General features: G+C 42.3%; 3 protein-coding genes across 3 annotated transcripts; all 3 read left to right on the top strand.

The window, feature by feature from the left end:
* The first annotated feature begins 1,896 nt into the window (after nucleotides 1–1,896).
* On the top strand, nucleotides 1,897–3,502 carry LOC146175996 (sulfotransferase 1C2-like). Its single transcript, XM_084580897.1, has one exon. The coding sequence runs from the start codon at nucleotides 1,914–1,916 to the stop codon at nucleotides 2,853–2,855; it is 942 nt and encodes a 313-aa protein (XP_084437023.1). The 5' UTR covers nucleotides 1,897–1,913; the 3' UTR covers nucleotides 2,856–3,502.
* Nucleotides 3,503–7,800: 4,298 nt separating this feature from the next.
* LOC146175995 (sulfotransferase 1C2-like) lies at nucleotides 7,801–9,022 on the top strand. Its single transcript, XM_084580896.1, has one exon. The coding sequence runs from the start codon at nucleotides 7,807–7,809 to the stop codon at nucleotides 8,746–8,748; it is 942 nt and encodes a 313-aa protein (XP_084437022.1). The 5' UTR covers nucleotides 7,801–7,806; the 3' UTR covers nucleotides 8,749–9,022.
* A 7,184-nt stretch (nucleotides 9,023–16,206) lies between these two features.
* LOC146175994 (sulfotransferase 1C2-like) lies at nucleotides 16,207–17,474 on the top strand. Its single transcript, XM_084580895.1, has one exon. It carries the CDS (start codon nucleotides 16,207–16,209, stop codon nucleotides 17,194–17,196), a length of 990 nt encoding a protein of 329 aa, XP_084437021.1. The 3' UTR covers nucleotides 17,197–17,474.
* The last annotated feature ends 1,279 nt before the right edge of the window (nucleotides 17,475–18,753 follow it).

Here is an 18,753-nt window from a genome sequence, read left to right as displayed (position 1 = left end):
CTGTCGTCGACCGTACTTTTTCTTTCCCATTCGCAGCGATCCCATAAACCTCTGTACTACAGACTCTTGCGCGCAGTATACTCATTCTCATTATTAAGAGGTCTTAGCACATGATGCTGTAAAGTAAAATGCGAAATATCAAAGAGCTGGTCATGCATACTCCTGCTGAATAATGGACCAGATGTACGCTGATTGCAAAATTAAAATATCCTATGGACAATTTTTTCGGACTAGACCTCTTCGACTATGCTTAAATCTCATGATACGCATTTATGTGATCCCGCCAATACCGCCTTGGGGAATTGCAGGAAGTTACTAAGCCTTCCGGGATTCCTTAGTCACCCATCATTGATTTGAAATATAGGGAGATGCTCTTACTTCGCCTCAAGATTAGACGCGAAGCGCTTTTAACGCCCCTTTTTGTATTCACGGTATAATGTTATACGTTTTGTGCAAGTTGCTTTTCGGAGATAAGCAGGAGCACTACCTCTCTCTGCGTCTTTATCCCCGTCGTTTCATCACCGATACTTCTATATTTTGTTTGCATTGGACTGAGGGCAAAAAAAGGCCCAATATCTCGCTTCTCAGTTGACATTCACATTTGTTGGAGGTGCATGTGTCGTCGGTTCAAATTCCTATCGCTAACTAGCCTGTAACTTGACTGGCAGATGAATACTAAATACGAAGAGAACTGCGCAAAGTCAGTTGCGTCCTACTATTGATATTGAATCACATGCCTAATTTGTGCGACACTGTTTTTTCTCAATTTGGGTTACTGCTACGAGGCAGCGAAGGTGGCTCAGCTACAGAGCGAGTAGCAAGCCTGTCCATTTTTTTTTTCTTCTTCCTACAGCCACAACTACAGCGGCAGCTTTTCGGTGGAACAAGCGCTGTACTCTTTGCGTAATACTGAAAGAAACAGTTCACAAATGCTTTTGGATTGCAGACATTATCCCGTATTTGCTTCCTACAAGAAGCCTGGTTTAGGCGGGTTGTTTCACTCTGACACAAACAATAACATCGCCAACAAACACAATAGAAAAGAGCAAGAGAAGAACGCATGACTTGCACGTGACTGTGGTCTTATCTCTTCTCTTAACGCAAATCATTTTTCTTTTTGAAATAATTTTCTTTTACGACACCTTGCTCCTAGTGAAGCTTTCAAGAGGCGTCTTGTTGCTGTAGGTGCTTCAGCTGCTTTGCTTATTTCATAACCGATGTTAGGTTACTTCATTGGTGGCTTAAAATAAGTTATTGCCTTTCCTTTGACAGAAAGTTAGCCCATACGTGGTTGCGCGCAGACACACCTAACTTGATGCAAGCTTATCAAAAAAGGTGCTCAGAATAAGCAAAAGACATGGTATTTGCCGACAGGTTCCGAACACCACTCTGTTTGTTTCGTGTTACCATTTAATTTGTTAACTGTTAATATTTACCAGAGTGCAGTATATCATACTCAATTAGACGAAGGGATTTATCTTTCTAGAGCTCTAAATATTGGAATCACCCTCTTGTACGAGTGTGCCTTGTGTAAGAATTTTGTGTAAATGCAAATTGCCACCCTAGCCTTTCATACTTTATTGTATCATTATTGTATTCGCCAAAGGATTAGGCTAACTATGCTGCGCATAGATTCCAAGCCTAGCCTAGTTGAATACGAGCTTCGTCCAGAATATATAAAGAACGCGCCGCTATTTCCGATTTATGGGCAGGCTGACCAAAAGGATCGAAATACTGTTATTCAGTTTCTGTTTTAAGCCTTTTTTGGTCCAATCACGCTAAATCATCGGCATTCAAGGGGAAAATAATAAATTACAACCTTACGTGCCTAAATTGCGAATTCAAAAGCTTATCTTTCTGAATTATGGCTTTCTTTTCTTTTCCAAACAGGAAATCGGGGATAGAGCATTACCATGGCGGCTGAAATTTTTCGGATTATTGAAGGACTGCATCTGGGGAAGCACTTCCCTGACGAGGCTGTTCTTTCCACCATATCGTACAAACCCAAACCAAATGATATATTTCTCGTTGGATACCCGAAATCCGGATCTACATGGACTCATCGCATCATCTATAACATCCTGATGGATGCTGAAGACCCAAAGGATCCCCTTGACTACTTCATCCGACTTCCATGCCTCGAGATGCAAGGAGCTGAGGCGGCTATTTACGCTCCTCACCCCTCAGCCTTCAAAACGCACTTACCCTTCCACAAGAATCCTTACTCGCCAGAGGCGAAGTATATCTACATAGCAAGAAACCCGTATGATACCTCCGTTTCTTTCTACTACCATACCAAACACATGCCAGCATACAAATTCGGGACTGGCACCTTCGATGAGTTCTTCGAGCTGTTTCTGCAGGGTCGAGTTGATTACGGTGATTACTTTGAAAACGTGACGTCCTGGTACAAACACCGCAACAAACCTAATGTACTCTTCTTGACTTACGAAGAACTGAAGAAAGATACACGTGGTCACGTGCTCAAGATTGCGGCTTTTCTGGGTCCCGAGAAAACGAAGAAGCTTGAGGAAAACCCTGAACTCATCGAACGTATCCTGGAAAAAACAAATTTAGAGAATATGAAGAAGACAATGAACGTTAGTCAGCAGAAACACATGTTATTCGATGAGTCACTGCTTGAAGGTGTTAGGCCGGAACTGCACAAAGGGCTTCGAACTTTACTTGACTTCATTAAAGAACCCATGACAGGCGACTTCGTACGGAAAGGGCAAGTTGGCGACTGGAGGAATCACTTCTCACCGGAACAGATTCTACGTATGAAGGAGAAAATAGCGAAGGCCACAGAAGGAAGTGACCTTATGAGTATCTGGAAAGACGTGGACCTTCCTTGAGTGGGCAATATATTAGGTTTATTTGCCGAATTTAAAATCTGCATTAATGGAATTTAATGTTCTCGTTTCCAAGTGCCTTATCACACGAGGGTTCGAAGATGAGGAACACATGTTAATATTATGGAACACCAATCTGCAGCGTAAGGGTTTCTAAAACGTAGTGCAGAAATGCGTTCTTTCTACATAAGAGCATTCGGAGACCATCTAGAGCGATTTCAATGCCAGAAATTAAACCATTAAAAAATTTGTGTGCCACAGGCAGGGATATTAGCGAATTTGAAAGATCTTTTCCACATAAGGACTACACTAGCTTTCGCAAGAAGATTAATATGAGCCCCATGTGCAGACGCAAGTAAAAAAAAAAATGAAGAAATAAAGACATGTGTAAGCTAGTGAAAGCCGGCACGTAACGCTGAGACTTCAATGGTGAGAGCTCAAAAAACGTTACTGGCTTTATTGACCCCAGAGAGGAAGCACTGGAGAGTAGAGAGCCAAATAAGCTACCAGCATGCAAAAGAAGAAAATCCTGCAAAACACAGAAGTCTTTTAAATGTTTAAAGGAGGTTTTGTTATTTACAGTTTATTTTTGTGTCGTTTTTCTTTTTTTACTAATTTTTGCCCTTTTCCGTACCTTTCTACCTCTTTCGTGTGCAATTGTAGTAGTAACAAACGATTGAGTTAAAAAATTCACGGCTATATAACATTTTTATTTACCCTGTGTGACTTTAACGGTGAGTACCGCACAGATAGAGTGACAGCTGTGACGCTATTGACTGTTTGGTTTCAGCCTCAGCCAGCCAGACCGAAAATTCATTGTGCGGAAAGGATGAGCCCAGACCTTCTTTTCAAGCGACGAGGGGTAGAATAACACGATCTGTCGGGCTAGTTGGTAACGATCCATATGTATCAGCAGCGCGAACACAATCAGAGGATTCTTCTTATTCTTCTTTTCCTCTGATTGTGTTCGCGCTGCTGATACATATGGAGGGGTAGAAGTGCCGAAATTCTGTGCGATGAATGTCAGGGTTGTTCTGACAGGACAGCAATTACTACCAAATTCTAGTGCTTTGCTGCTGCGATGCCATTGCTATAATCGTAAACACATGCACCAAGCCCGCATGCTACTGGGACTGTAGGATCTCCCGAGCTGGTTCTCGTCGACAACTTGAGCCTTAGGCGCTACCTCAATGGCGGACATTTCAGCTCTGACCTTGTTGGATGAAGACAGAGTAAACCTATTAAAAAGCCTAAAACACCATTAGTGAAACTCGGAAAAAAATGTGACCTTCTCAAGTTTCACTCTCCTACACAAAAAGCAAGCATTTCCTACGCGACATGAGGAACTGTCGGTTGAGGGCGCTAGTCAGGAGTGCGCGGCCGTAGAGGATTGAGCACACACACTCTGTCGATAACATTGACAAGCCAGCCACATTTACGTTTTTTTCTTAGGTCAGTTCGATATAGAGGCGGAATAGGTTAAGCCCACTTGAGAGAGCAGTTCTCAGCAAGGAGCCCCAGTAGCACCAGGACATTCATCAAGGTTAGTGACTACATATCTTTGGCACGTGCGAATGGTTAGTAGGAATAATATTCGTCAGTTTTCCATGTCTGTCTAGCGGTCGAGCATTTCTGATGATTTCTACTCAGTTTAAATTTGCTTTGCAACAGAACCTTTCCTTGCCTCTTTTCTATAAAATATTTAGCCCGACACACAAAATAACATTTTTGTATTGTAATGATCGTGGCCTCAAAGAATATCCCTTGTTTTTTAATATACCCTCAAGCACCTCCTTTTCAGCTCGTAGCCCCGCGAGATCCCGTGTAGTAATATTACTGATACCTAAGAAAGAACAAACAGGTTCACTCATAGCTGAGAACCGCCTTTAATCCCAATTCATAACTGACTTCAGGGGAAGCAAGGCACCACTCGTACCCTCTAGACAAGTGTCATTAGCACTGCATGTAGACGTTTGAGGTTACCCTTCACACAGGGCAAATGAATTCAAAGGTTCACGGCAAACAGCCTTTACTAGAGTCTGACTTGGCTGAAAAACTTAAGAGTGTCCCGGAGGTCGTCAGCTGGAATGCAACTGGTGGCATGTAAGCTTTTTTCTTCTAATATGTACCGAATTATCTTTTACGTATAAAGTAACTTTTGTAGTTTATTTTCTCTCACCGACAAAAGCCGCAGTAAAGAAAAACAAATCAAGTGGCTATCTCTAATCCTTTCAGGATCGAGGCTTGAATTGAGAAGGCGGATTTATAAGAAACATCCCATAAACTCTCTCAGCCACACCAGTTTTATTTGCACACTGTAACGTTAATGAAATTCCACTTTTCAAAAGCAATAATGCGCCGTTCGGGCTTCAGTATGATTTGTATACCCCTCGTTCTGTAGCAAATATTTTTTGAAATGTCATGAAAAGCCTCACCAAACTGCATTATGCCTCTGTAACCCGGCAATATTTTCTCCTTAGCTACAGTGACATGGAATTGATGGAAGCGGACGTTTGCCACATTCTTAGTCGATTAGTTCGGAGGTAGGCTGCTTCACTTGGAAGTTCGGCTACTATAATTACAGCTGACTTGAAATGCTAACGTTCCACATGATCCAACGGTGACATTCCGTCCAGCTCCTAAAGCACTAGATGACGTTGGCAAAGCTTGAATTGGCATTGTAGTCCGACAGAACGTGACGGCTTGCCGTGCGGCCGTTAAAAACCTGTTAACGACAGCTTTTGTTATGGGCACAGAATATTTAATACGTTCTGTAGTGACTAATAAAAACGCGTATCCGCTTCGACGCCCAGTTGCTATCCTGTTCGTATCCCCAAGTGATATCGATGCAATTATAGAACTAATCTCCCCAACGAGCCAGTGTGTACGCACCACTTACTGTGTATCGGTCAAAAACAAGGGCCTGATGAAATGCCATTGTCTGAGAATATCAATCTTTTCGTGGCAACACATACGAGTTATCTGGAAACCGCGACTGCAACCTCAATGGAACGTCCACCTTTTTACACAGAAAACACGCCATGCGCTGATCGCAACATACCGCTGGTAGTAGTAGCTGAAGCACTGCGGCTAGTTGTAAGAACGCTTTGTGTATTGATATAAAAGGGGTTAATTTTTCCACTTAGAATGGGTGAGCAATATGTCCGTTTACAGAGTGTTTTTCTTTTTTTGCTGACCAGGAGCATTGCCATGCATATATATTTAATGAGAATGAGAATAAAACAAGCACACTGACAATAAAACATATGACCCTGTCCGTCTTATTCTTCATTCGTTTAGAAACGTTTTTCTTAAAGTTGCTTAGCGCATAAGCGCCTCTCCTCGTCGAGTTTTACTGCTAGAGAGCAAACCGTCAGATCCTGTTCAGCATGAGCTGTAACGTTAGGGACACTCAAAGTTATAAAATAAAAAGCCCCTCCCTGCGCCACTATAGAACGACAGGCTTGAACTAAGACAGACACAAATTATTATAGCTAATGGTGGACAAATGAATTTTGATGCACCATGGATGATAGTATAAATGATTAAAACAGAAGCTGCAAAAGCAAAGCCACACTACAGGGCATCGGGCCCGGGGAAGATAATGAAATATTTGGGTGGAATGGGATTCGGGAAGGGGAGCCTGTTTTTCAGGTAATCAAGTATTGACAGACGTGAGGAAAGGGTTCAATCTCTAAACTGATTGATATATATTCTAACTCATATTCAGACCAGTATAGATGACGACCAACCACTCTTAGCGAGGCGCGCCCCGTCGAGGTCCAAACGCACTTCCATAGTACGGAGCGTTTGTTGAAATCTCTGAAACACTAATAAGGCTCCGTAACAGGAGCACCATCTGCTCAGAAGTCTCCTTTCTCAAGCACAGCTCTTCCCTTTCCAACATTGCTCGCGCGCAAAACACGTTTCCTTTCACCAGGGTTTTCTCTCAAACTTCGAGGTATACTAGCACTGGCGTTCACCGTTCTCAAAGGTTTTACTCGGCAAACCTCTGCTACTGCAATTGATCTCACGGACTGCCATCTATATCCTTCTACTACCTTCTCTCCACCTACTAAAGTTTGGCGGAAATCAACAGGCACAATCGCTAGTGAAATTCCATTCAACTAACAAAGCCGTTGTGAAGTGTTAGTATTGGCATATCTCCATTGAGAATACCGCCTCACAATGACAGTGGTTGCACTGTCGCACGTATATAACCTTCTCACAAATACACTTCACTTAGTACCAGAGTTAACGAATCGAAGGAAGTTTCACCTACAATATTTTATGAAGGAACCTGTGACGTCACAAACGGTAGTCCTTACAAGCTAATGCAAACGGATGCAGTAATAAATTTTGCATCCCAAAAGGAAAATCTAAACTTAAAATTCTAGGGTTCCTCCTTAGACATCAGATAATCTTCCTCTTATTCAGTTATAGAGAACCTGGTAACTTCTTTCGAGTATAGAACAATGTCGTCTTTCGTTTTGAATGCGTGCTACAAACGCAAGTGGTCATTGTTAGTTGGACGTTCTGAACAGTCTAACTGTAGATTCAACAACATAGAAGGTGCTCTAGCCGCTGTGAGAGCTACAAATCATTTGTGTCGTAAAGTTTACCGCTCTCGTGATGCGTTTTACTCGTCCAAGATGGCTGAAACACGCTGTTATATCCAGAACCGCAGTTTTAACAAGCACGACCTCTGTCTGGTGATAACATCAAACTCATAAATGTTTTCGATATCTGGAATATGTGTATACAAGGGCCCTGCTTGAGCTAGCCATATCCTTGTCTTCCAAATGTCGCTTAATATTTATATAAGTTTTGAGCGTAATTGGCTCAAGGTTATTACTGAGGTGTATTACTTTAAGCGTTCTCCAAAACCTGAGGCGCCTGAGACAACTCACGTGCTCCTTTGTTTTCCGACAGTGTGCCATTTAAGGGTACTACCATGGCGGCTGACGTTTTCCGGACTATTGAAGGACTCCACCTGGGCAAGCACTTCCCTGACGACGCCATTCTTTCCACCATATGGTACAAGCCAAAAGCAGGAGACGTATTTCTTGTAGGTTACCCGAAATCCGGGTCGACCTGGACTCACCGCATCATCTATAACATCCTGATGAATGCTGAAGACCCCAAGGATCCCCTTGACTACTTCATCCGACTGCCATGCCTAGCAATGCAAGGAGCCGATGCCGCTCGTTACGCTCCGCACCCTTCAGCTTTCAAAACGCACTTACCCTTCCACAAGAATCCTTACTCGCCAGAGGCAAAGTATATCTACATAGCAAGAAACCCGTATGACACCTGCGTCTCTTTCTACTACCATACCAAACACATGCCAGCATACAAATTTGGAAGTGGCACCTTTGATGAGTTCTTCGAGCTGTTTCTGCAGGGTCGAGTTGATTACGGGGATTACTTTGAGCACGTGACGTCCTGGTACAAACACCGCAACGAACCTAATGTACTCTTCTTGACTTACGAAGAAATGAAGAAAGATACGCGTGGTCACGTGCACAAAATTGCGGCATTTCTTGGTCATGAAAAGAAGAAGCAGCTTGAGGAAAACCATGAACTCGTCGAACGTGTCCTCGAGAACACAAATTTAGTAAACATGAAGAAGGCACTCAATTATAGTATGCGCCGAAACAGTTTACTTGAACGGTTGGTACTAACGAATGTAAGGCCGGAGCTGCAGAAAGGGCTTCAAACCTTGATTGACTTCATTAAAGTGCCGATGAGCGGTGACTTTGTGCGGAAAGGGGAAATTGGTGATTGGAGAAATCACTTCTCGCCAGAACAGATACGACGAATGAAAGAGAAGATAGATACAGCAAAAGGAGGAAGCGATCTCATGACTCTTTGGAAGGACTTTGACCTTCCGTGAGTACGTATGGTGGGACCTCTTGCAACCAAGAACTTTTTCTGAGTGTGTGTTTAGTTATTCATAATTTGACGGTGATCGTCATCACGAACAAAAAGTATATTCGTTGAAGACAACTTCAGGATAATCTATGTAAATCTCTCACCTCAAATGCAACGTTAAATGGACACCTGGCATCACCTACAACGCTTTAGTGAAAAAACAATATCTCGGCGCCTTTGGGAACCTTGATTTGGACTGTGGTGTGAAGATTTGAATCGATAATTTTGTACGTATTCAATCAACAGTAATAAAAGTGTGCTCAGTTCCATTCTCAGTATACCCACGACATTACAAGAAGCCAAAATTGTTTTACGTGATGTGCAAAGTGTTATATAACTGAAGGAAAAACGTAGCCTAGCACACATGGACTATTCGTGGCTTAGGCTCCTAAACTATTATTTTTCATACATAATTCCCATTTTACATACTGCTCACCCGGTAATTTTAAACGTAATTAAAGTTGTTCTTAGCTATACTGTTACGAGAAGACAGGGGGACGAAGTGTTTCCCTCCCTTGCCTTGCGGAAGGGCAAGATTGAGATTGAGATTAGATTGAATCTTCACATAACAAAACTTACAAGATACAAGATATGAAGAGCGTTTGAATAAAAAAAAAAGATTCCTTTTTTTTTTTACCTACTGCGGTGCATATGGTCGTAATAAACAGCTTCATATGTAGAGAGACAGGACCTGACTGCTGCCCGCTACTCGTTGTCAGCTGCGACCTGGACTCCAGAAGCCATACCTGCTACCGTCATGACTTCGACCATCTACGTATAACACGCTCGCAAGCTCAATCATATGAACGACAATTTAATGTAGATATCAACGGTATAATAACACAGATTGCGCTATGTTGTCGGTTCTGCCACCGTCGTCCCGCCGGTCACTATCAGTTCGACGCTGCTTTTTCTTTGTGCAGGCTCGTACAATTATGACCACTTTTATGCTTCTGTGGGTCTTCCAGTCTGTAATGAGTGTTCTAACGGCGCGCGCTGATGGCAGGGCAGAACTAACTCCACGTACGCTGCCAGACCAAGGATACGTTCGTACGAGGCGTCGGAGAGCATACAGCGCAGTGAAAATCCAAGTCCAAAGTTAACGTTGTGAGCTGGTTCTTACTCACCATACCTCCGACAGATAGTACAACAATCTTAATTCTCATGAAATGTAACTTTCATCACCCGTTGCATCCTATATAAGCATCGTATACGTTAAAAATATGACTTCGTATCCACAGCTTTACCAGAAGTAATTGCTTGATCGCACCGTTTGGAATTTAATAAGCCTTAATCAGTGACACACATTTCGTAGACTTGTGGTGTTAGTAAAGCATACAATTCTACATCGAAATGAGGAAAGAGAGGAGACTTTATTAAAGCAGGAAAATAAAAATTGGGAAGTTAACACCCTCTGAACGGGCCTATTCTTTCAACATACCAGCTCCTGCTGAAATGTCTTGTTCACGGCGGTTAACCAAAGGTGGTGTCCAGGAGAAGACAGGAACAGCCAGTTATCCCACTAGACTTTAGATTAGTGTCATATTGCTGGCGCATTTTCACATCAAGTAGTACAATGCGAGAGGGTGGAAAAAAAGCTGCATGTTGGAGTAAGGATAAGTGTAATGTTGGTTTAGAGGTTAGGGGAACTTGCACGTTTAAAATGCCGATGATTAACAGGTGCCTCCAGAGGGAGATCTCGGCGAAATGAGGGGTGACGAGTCCTCCCTGCACTCAATATAAGAAATGCACATTTAAAACGTGCCCCGCCCTCAGAGACAAACCCTTGGTGTCGATGTTTATGACGGTCAATTGTTTTCTCCAAAGGCTCATTGGGGATTCAGTCACCACGGCCTGCCCTCGGAAGCTGACTCCAGGAATAATTATGGACACGATCGCCGTAACACTGTTGTAGTTTTTTTGATTTGTGGCTACAAGTTGGCAAAGGTTTCTGCGCACACACCTTTTCCAGTAGATCTTCAGCTAGGTTCTCGGTCTGTTTCACCTGTTTGTTTGGCAAATTGTCGCGTGTTTCATATTTTTTGCGCTACCAGAAAGACTTGTTTTTGCGCACAGTCATATAAGTGCGTCTAAGGAATGTTTTGCTAAAATTTGTTGTTTCCTGCAGTAATGTTTTGTCTAGAGCCTTGAAAGGGTATTTGTCAGAAGTTTTAATCTTATTCCACATGCTTAAGGTACGCTTCTCTTCGGAATATTTAAGCAGTTCGAAACGAAATAAACTGTACAATGGCTTAGTTGATATCTTGATGCCGGATGCATTGTACAAGATGACTTCCAGGCATTGCTCAGGACAACATTTTATTAACAAGGTAAAGAAATGCCAGAAAACCCTTTCTAAAGCCATTATTTTCCTTTAAACTCTACTCAAACACTATCTCACTAAAAACGTAGATTCATAAGAAGCGTATCTTCGTTCTGAACCTGAAAATATGGACCATGCTTTCACATAATTTTGGGACGCTATTTTTCACTTGGACGCCCTTAGAGAATCTTAAAAAATATTTACCAGTCACCCCTCATGGCGTTCGCTATCTAACGGTCAAACAAACCATGGTGGGGTACTGTAGGGCAAGAATGCAGGTCACTCACGCTGATGAATTTGTTTGCTCTACACGTACAAATTTCATTGACAGTGTCAGGTGTGTGGGGGACGTCTACTGAGGTCAGCCCGAGCCGCCCGAATGGCTGTACTCTTAGCCAAATTAGCTGTATTGAAGAAGTATCTAGTTCAATGCGAAAATGGATTTTTGGTACGTGTCTCTATTCTAAATTGTGCCGCGCTTATATCAAGGCAGTGAATAGAAAAAAAAACGACGTAGCGGTTAGCGCCCTCTGGTGGAACACGGAAAGATAGTGCCTAGAGTCTTGGCATAGAAACAATTTGTTTTCCTATTACGGCAGCTCCAAGTGAAATGACCTGTATATAGCAATGATAAGGCAAGAAAGGTATTTTCTTTATTATTTTATAACTATTTAACAAGGTGAGTTTGAAATTTGACAGTGTGGGCACCAAGTGGGCACCAACTTTTGATACGTGAGAGAACAAGCCTACGTCATGTATAGGGGGTAAAGGGAACGAAGATTTATTTCATACGTTCTTTGCAACACAAAAATGGTGTCAGAAGCCCAGGATTGGCGAGAACGACAATTATTAGCCAAATTTGCACCTCATAACCTTAACAATATAATTGCACATTTAAAGCGAATAAAGCGGTTAACAGGAGCAATTTCAAACAAGCAGTAAAAACAAAATGCCGCACAGTCAGCGATAATCAGGTTACCTTATGCCCCAAATAAATGTCCATTTCTGAGCGATTATAATGTTCCTAAGCTATAGCCAGAAGTGAACTTCCAGGCATTGTTGCTTAAAGTTTAAAAATATTGATCTCCAATATTATTGCAATGAGCAGAACTCTCAACTGTACTGTTGTTTTCCTAGCCACTGTTTAAATCTAGGGCGTGGCTTTAAATTTATTTTCTCCCTTTATCAATGGAAGCTCACGTCCACGACCTCGACAGATTCACATCAGTATCACTGATAACTTACGCTATAAAAAAATGCGGTGTGCTGCAGCAAGTAGGGCAAAAGGCAGAAAAGAACAAAAAGCTTACAATCTTGTCCCCAACGCTTGAAGGATTATATCAACAAGCCTGCCCTGGTCAAAAACAGGTGCGGCCCTTGCACGAGAAGCATGTGGTTTTCCTGTTTTGTCATCTTTACTCAGATTCCAGGCCTAAAATTACTCAAGGCAGCCCACACATGGCATCGATTCGCCTGATAGGAATCGCTTCTTTTATAGCAATAAGCCTGCATATGAGTCTGAACAGCTTTCCGGCCTCAAAAACAACAGCTGCGCTTCTACTTATCAAAATGATGCCCCCTAGCTCCGTGGGTTTCAGTTTTCCTCAATTGAGGGCTATACGTTCAAGTTTCTTACTCCAGGACGGGACTGACCACAACAAGGGATTTGAGCAGTGCAACAGAAGAAGTGGCTGAAAGAGCACGCAGCCCAGCTACAGTAGGAACTCTGATACCTGAACCAAAGGTCAGTGCATACACAATAACTTCGACGTTTCAGGTAACGTGAAAGCTGAGCGTTCCTTAAACTGCGCTAGGAAGTGGAATGCACATGGTCTTCTCAATATAATGCCGATTTCAAATTTCAGATGCGAGTACCTGGAATTAAGAATCTTGGATGAATATTGCACAAGCTATAAACAGATATACTGAGAGCGCTGCAGTATTTTTAGAGGGATGCATTCTCACAGCATACACAAAAATATCCCTGTTTTTCTCATCATGACCTACTAGAGCTTTAGCATGTGTTGATTGATTTGCTCCTAAAGCTGAAGCATTTTTCTTTTAGGCGAAAAAGGTCATTCCAGTTGGTAGAAAGGACTAAACGATGTTGAGCAAATGCCAACAGGTCTAAATTGTTTCGTGTAATTCAAGTTTTTGTGTTCACCCGAGGTTTGCCCTCACAGAATCGATGCAATATTTATGTATGAGCTAGACCAAAACAGACTGTATGGTTACAGACAAAATATTGGATAAACTAACTACAATTAACAGCTCATCTAACTAGGTGATGAATTAGCAGTCACTGCTGTGCTCTCACATATATGTGTGTGGCACATTTAGCTCTTGTCTTACAGAATTTTAATTCATGCATCTAATCAAAGATCCACAGATGCAGTCACTTCATGATTGAAGGACTCAGCACACGAAAACGAAGAAGAGCAAGAAAGACTTATTGCTGTGCTTGGCTTTTGTGCGCCGAGTCCTGCAAGCATGTAACGAAACCAATTAGCTCAATAAAGAGTATTGGTCTCTTCATGTTTTTGTAGGCAGCCAGATGGCGTTTAAAATTTATCACTGAAAAAAGCGACGTCAAGCTAAGGTAAAAGTTATTTGACGACTGGATGTCGGCTTGAAATATCTAGATTCAGAGATGTGGATCTCAGACTTGGTTAGCTGATTGTTCCTGCTCTGACAAAATTTAAAACGCCGCCGATGTACACAGTATTGCTGCTGAGACTACGTTAAAATGTACGGTTGAATTACATGCTCGACCTACCTCACTATTTCAAGCACTGAAATGCGGAGTAGTGATTCTATCAACGTTTACCCTGAGAGATCAAGATCACAACTATTCAAAAGCCTGTTTTCACCATCGATGTTTTTAGCTGCAATAGCAATTTACAAACCTTCCAACACTAGGCTCGATTTCAAGTGGACGTTTTTCCACGTCACACTATAGTATACCACCCTGTTGCCAACGAAATTTAGTTTATTTGGTGATTTTACTCTTTATTCGCCTTCCACTTTAAGCTACATTATGTATTGTGGCACTTAAGAGATTAAATGCTCCCGAAGTAAACCAACCGAAGTCGCTCTTCGATGCTACATTAAGCGTTTTAATACACACCAAAAAGTAGCCTGACAATTCAGCGTACTTTATTTTTTAACGTCTGGTAAAGTTAAGAACTATCAATAACAGCTCTGCCCAAGTTTTGGATATTCAATTTTTAGAGCAGCCTGTGCGTCCCAGCTTATCGTGCGCTGTTGTAGCTTTAATTTGTCACACTCGTCTACTTATTAACCCATCCAACGTTTCGCGCACTTTTGGGAACTATTAATTCTGAACAAGTGTCCGTCTCTTCCTCTCTCCTGTCCCGTCTGCCAGTGCTGTTTCGTCCTTCTATCCAAATATAATTTCGTAAATATTCATTAATTCCTCCATTGCAAAAAAAACGCTTTTAGAACCAGAGCCACGGGAAGAGAAGCCAATCTTCAAAAACTGTTAAGGTTATAGCCAACGTGTCTCGGTGAAAGGATACAACCAGGCAATCATTTATTGGCCAAATTTACCCTTGCTGTTCAAGCACACAGCGCTTTAAGAAGTAGCTCAAATATTTATGATGCTAATAGTTAAGGATTCGAATGTGGGAAATCTCTAGATAAAGACTGTCAATGAAATCTGATGCGGCATTAAAAAGTGGTTGCATAATCACCGCATAATTTTGAGCTCCATAAGAAATCGCCGATGTGTAGGAAGCTGGTGAATATACTTCATTAAGTTTGAAATATCAAATTTATCCCTCGTTCGCCCCCACTCTGTCATGCTTTCCCGTGCTACCAAAATGAAACTATGCAGGAGTTACATTCCGTTTTGTTGGTTACGCCTTTATAAGCAAATGTTTCTCCTTTATGAATATATTACCCTGTTGACGTCATCATCATTCATGCTCTGCCTAGCGCTCTTGACTGTGTTGAAGCCGGAAATTCTCTGTAGTTTTACAGGCCTAGCGCGTTACATTTTGTGATGTTTGCAAACATTATTTGATTATTTTCCTTCCTATTCCATCCATTAGATACACCTGAGATTATCTAATTGAACTTCTTTCGGATCCGTTGAATATTATTGCGCAGCGGAACATAAATATATTCTTGACAGAAATTTACCTTATTGAAATTGCGCACAGAACACTTTACCCAGAATGTTTCACCCTCTTTTTAAACTCGCTCTCGCAAGCCAATTATATCCTATGCAGATGGTGCATTCACCTCATTTTATTATCTGTAGGAATTTGCAAAATATATATTTGCCTCTACAGTGAACTACTCTTGCTAACAACCATCCTTAGTTTCCCTGTCAGGGCTTCTCATGCGGCCTGATTCACTGATTAATTCTTTTAACGAAATAAATTGAAGCCGGTAATAAGGTTATCTATAGTTAATTTATAAGCGGCATACTGTACAATACTTAGCTCTGCATATATTGAAGCTGGTTTAGTACACCCCGCAATGTCTCAGCGGTTACGATTCTCGATTTCTACATCCAACGATGCGAGTTCGACCACGGTAGCATTTTCATGGTGGCGAAATCCAGAGCAACAATGTACAGTGCGACATTAGCGCGCGCTGAAAATCAGGTTTGTAGACATTATGCTGCGCACTCTCGTAGTCGACAAGCTTTTAGGACGTTAAAACTCGTAATTATGGAAATGTTTGCGTAATGTATGAGAAAAATAAGTTATGCGCATTTTTCATAGTAGTGCTCATTACTAAAGGGTTACAAAAACGCATCAAAGTAAGGAATTGCTTGAGTACTATGCGCGTAGTGCACGAAAATTCTCAACCGAAAGATGCGACGAAACTTTCAATAAAGAAAGGCCAATTGCTTTTTCTCAGGGGTTCACTGAATAATTGCTTAATTGTACAGAAAAAAAAATTCATGTGCTGTTTTCATTTTGGTGCCTCAAACAGGCTAATCGTCTAGCCTGAAAAGACACGACACCTTCCTTACGACATTTCCTTTTTTCTATTTCATTTCAGTGAAACGGTACCGCCTAAGCCGCTCGCCCTTACTAAAGCCTGAAGTAGGTCAAAGCAGGAATGGCTAGCGACGCGTTCAGGGAGATTGATGGTCTGCATATCTGCAAGAACTTCCCCGAGGATGCCGTTCTCTCCACGTTAGCGTACAAACCGCAACCCGGAGATTTGTTCATTGTCACTTATCCTAAATGCGGCACCTCTTGGATGCAACAGATCGTCTACAACATTCTCATGGATGGAGACTTACCAGAGGATAAAACCGACGCAATCCTGCGCTTACCATTCTTAGAGATTCAAGGAGCGGATGCCGCTAAGTATGGGCTCAAGCCAGGGGCTTACAAGACGCATCTGCCCTTCCATAAGCATCCTTACTCGCCAGATGCTAAGTACATCTACGTGGCACGGAACCCTTACGACTGCTGCGTCTCATTCTACCACCACACGAGGAACTTCCCTATCTATCACTTCGAGAATGGCACGCTTGATGAGTTTGTTGACAAGTTTGTGTCAGGCAAGGTTGATTTCGGTGACTACTTCGACCACCTGTTGTCCTGGTATGAACACCGAAACGATGCAAATGTGCTGTTCCTTACCTTTGAGGAGATCAAGCATGACACCAAGGCTTGTGTGCTCCGTGTCGCAGAGTTCATGGGCAAGCCCTACGGAAAAAAGCTTCACGAAGACCATGCCCTTCTGGAGAAGATAGTGAAGGCGGTTTCCTTTGAAAACATGAAAGACAAGCTCAACGCCAAATATGATGCGCCAGGAAGCCAGGGTGACACTTCGAAACCGCAGAGTATTGACAATGAAAAGGCATGGGCGCAGATTATGAACCCCGCTCAACTTAAAGGGATCGAAGCGTTCAAAACCTTCTTTGCCAAACCGATGAAAGGCGACTTTGCACGCAAAGGAGTTGTGGGTGACTGGAAACAAACCTTCAACAGTGTGCAAATTGCGAAAATGAAGAGGTACATAGCTCTGAAAACCGCGACAAGCGATGTAATGAGCCTCTGGAAGGATATTCCTGTCGATTATGATACGCGTTGCTGAAAACAACTTTAAAACAGGCAGCACCAGAAGTGACAGGATATGGCTTTAGAATATATGCATAGCTGGCTGTTGCCGATTAATGTAGCTTGAATCGACAGCCATGACGGCTAAAAAGCGGTTTGCTTTTGCGTTGAGGCTAGCTGCATTATTTTTTTTTCCTCTTATTCTAGTTGATTCTCATGTCTCGTAATATAAGAACAGTTTGGCTTTAAAGGTGAAACTGGCACGCGAGCAATGCAAGTTTTGTTTCATGACTGCTGCCAATAAAATGAAGCGCTGAGCAGATTCAACGCTCGTCTCCAGCATATTATTCTAATAGCTTGGCGATCGAGTGCGGCATATGAAAAGAGAAAGCAAATGATAAAAATCTAAAATAAGTAGAATTTAACGTTTTTGTCCTGCAACGCAAAATGAAAAGATGAATACTTCCTCCTCACACTTTCATAAGCCAAGAACCCATTGTAAATCGAGGATTTGTGCCCCATCTCACGAATTTCTTGAAGGTGTGAACGAGCATGACAAGCGCGTAGCTCATATACCTTGCAAAGTCTCTTCTAGGGAGATATAAACATGTCACACAATACATTTGTCATCTAACTTTCAGCATGGCTTCGTACCATTTTAGAAACAGACACTGGCGGGAGGCTGAGTGAAGGTAGCCGGACATCTTGAAGCCAAAATACTTGAAGGCAACACTGGCCATACTGCGAGTGCCATCTCAGAATGTGACGTTAAGCTGTTCACACTTGCCGCAAACCATCGCGAATAATTCTATTGAATATATTTGATAATGTGTAGTCCCCTATCTTGACCAGTAGTTATGAACCCTTTCAGTGCAGTGCTTTCCCACTAAAATAGTAAGGTGTGCTGAAGACATGCGTGGTTTCCCTTTCATCCAGGGTTGAGTAGCACTACGTGACAAACCTGTTTTTGCTGGCTACACAGTTGCACGCAGTAAGCCATGATGCTGTAGCAGCTATATTGTTGCACACATACACAAGAGCACGATCCCGTAGCCTTGAGAGTTACAATGAGAACGTATCGGTTGGAAATTTCTTATATTCACTTAGCAAAATTAACGCACTATGAACGTATTTTTGCCTTCGGAAGTAACGTCTATGTTACTACAACCGTCTGAGGATCGTTTTCCTAATTGAAAAGTTATGCTTTAGTCTCGATTTCGCCAATACTTTCTAAGCTCTAACCTTAAGCGAAACAAGGAGGTAGAATCAAACAATTCCCTCGAAAGAAAACTCGGAGAGCATAAAGAGTGTGTATCTGACGGACAGGCGCTCTTTTTTCGTCCCGGCGCCGACTTTCTGCGATCACTTTCCCTGGGGCGCACAGTTTCCATACCATATACATAACGTGCTGGATGGGCGCCGGTGACCTGCGATGAAGATTCCTTCTCTGTTTAGCGAGCGGGTAAGCTCCTCGGACACGGTTTATCACTATTAAATCAATCCGACATTTTAATCAATCGAACTGTTCTTGGCCTCATGTCCACCTCCGCCTCCATCGACCTTTAAGGAAAAGCAAAATCTGGCCGCAGCAATA

Source organism: Amblyomma maculatum, chromosome 10 (genome assembly GCF_055883805.1).
Source record: "Amblyomma maculatum isolate TAMU_Amacu chromosome 10, ASM5588380v1, whole genome shotgun sequence".
Classification (NCBI taxonomy): Eukaryota; Metazoa; Arthropoda; class Arachnida; order Ixodida; family Ixodidae; genus Amblyomma; species Amblyomma maculatum.
Note: the sequence above shows the minus strand (reverse complement) of the source record. Positions and strands in the feature narration are given on the sequence as shown.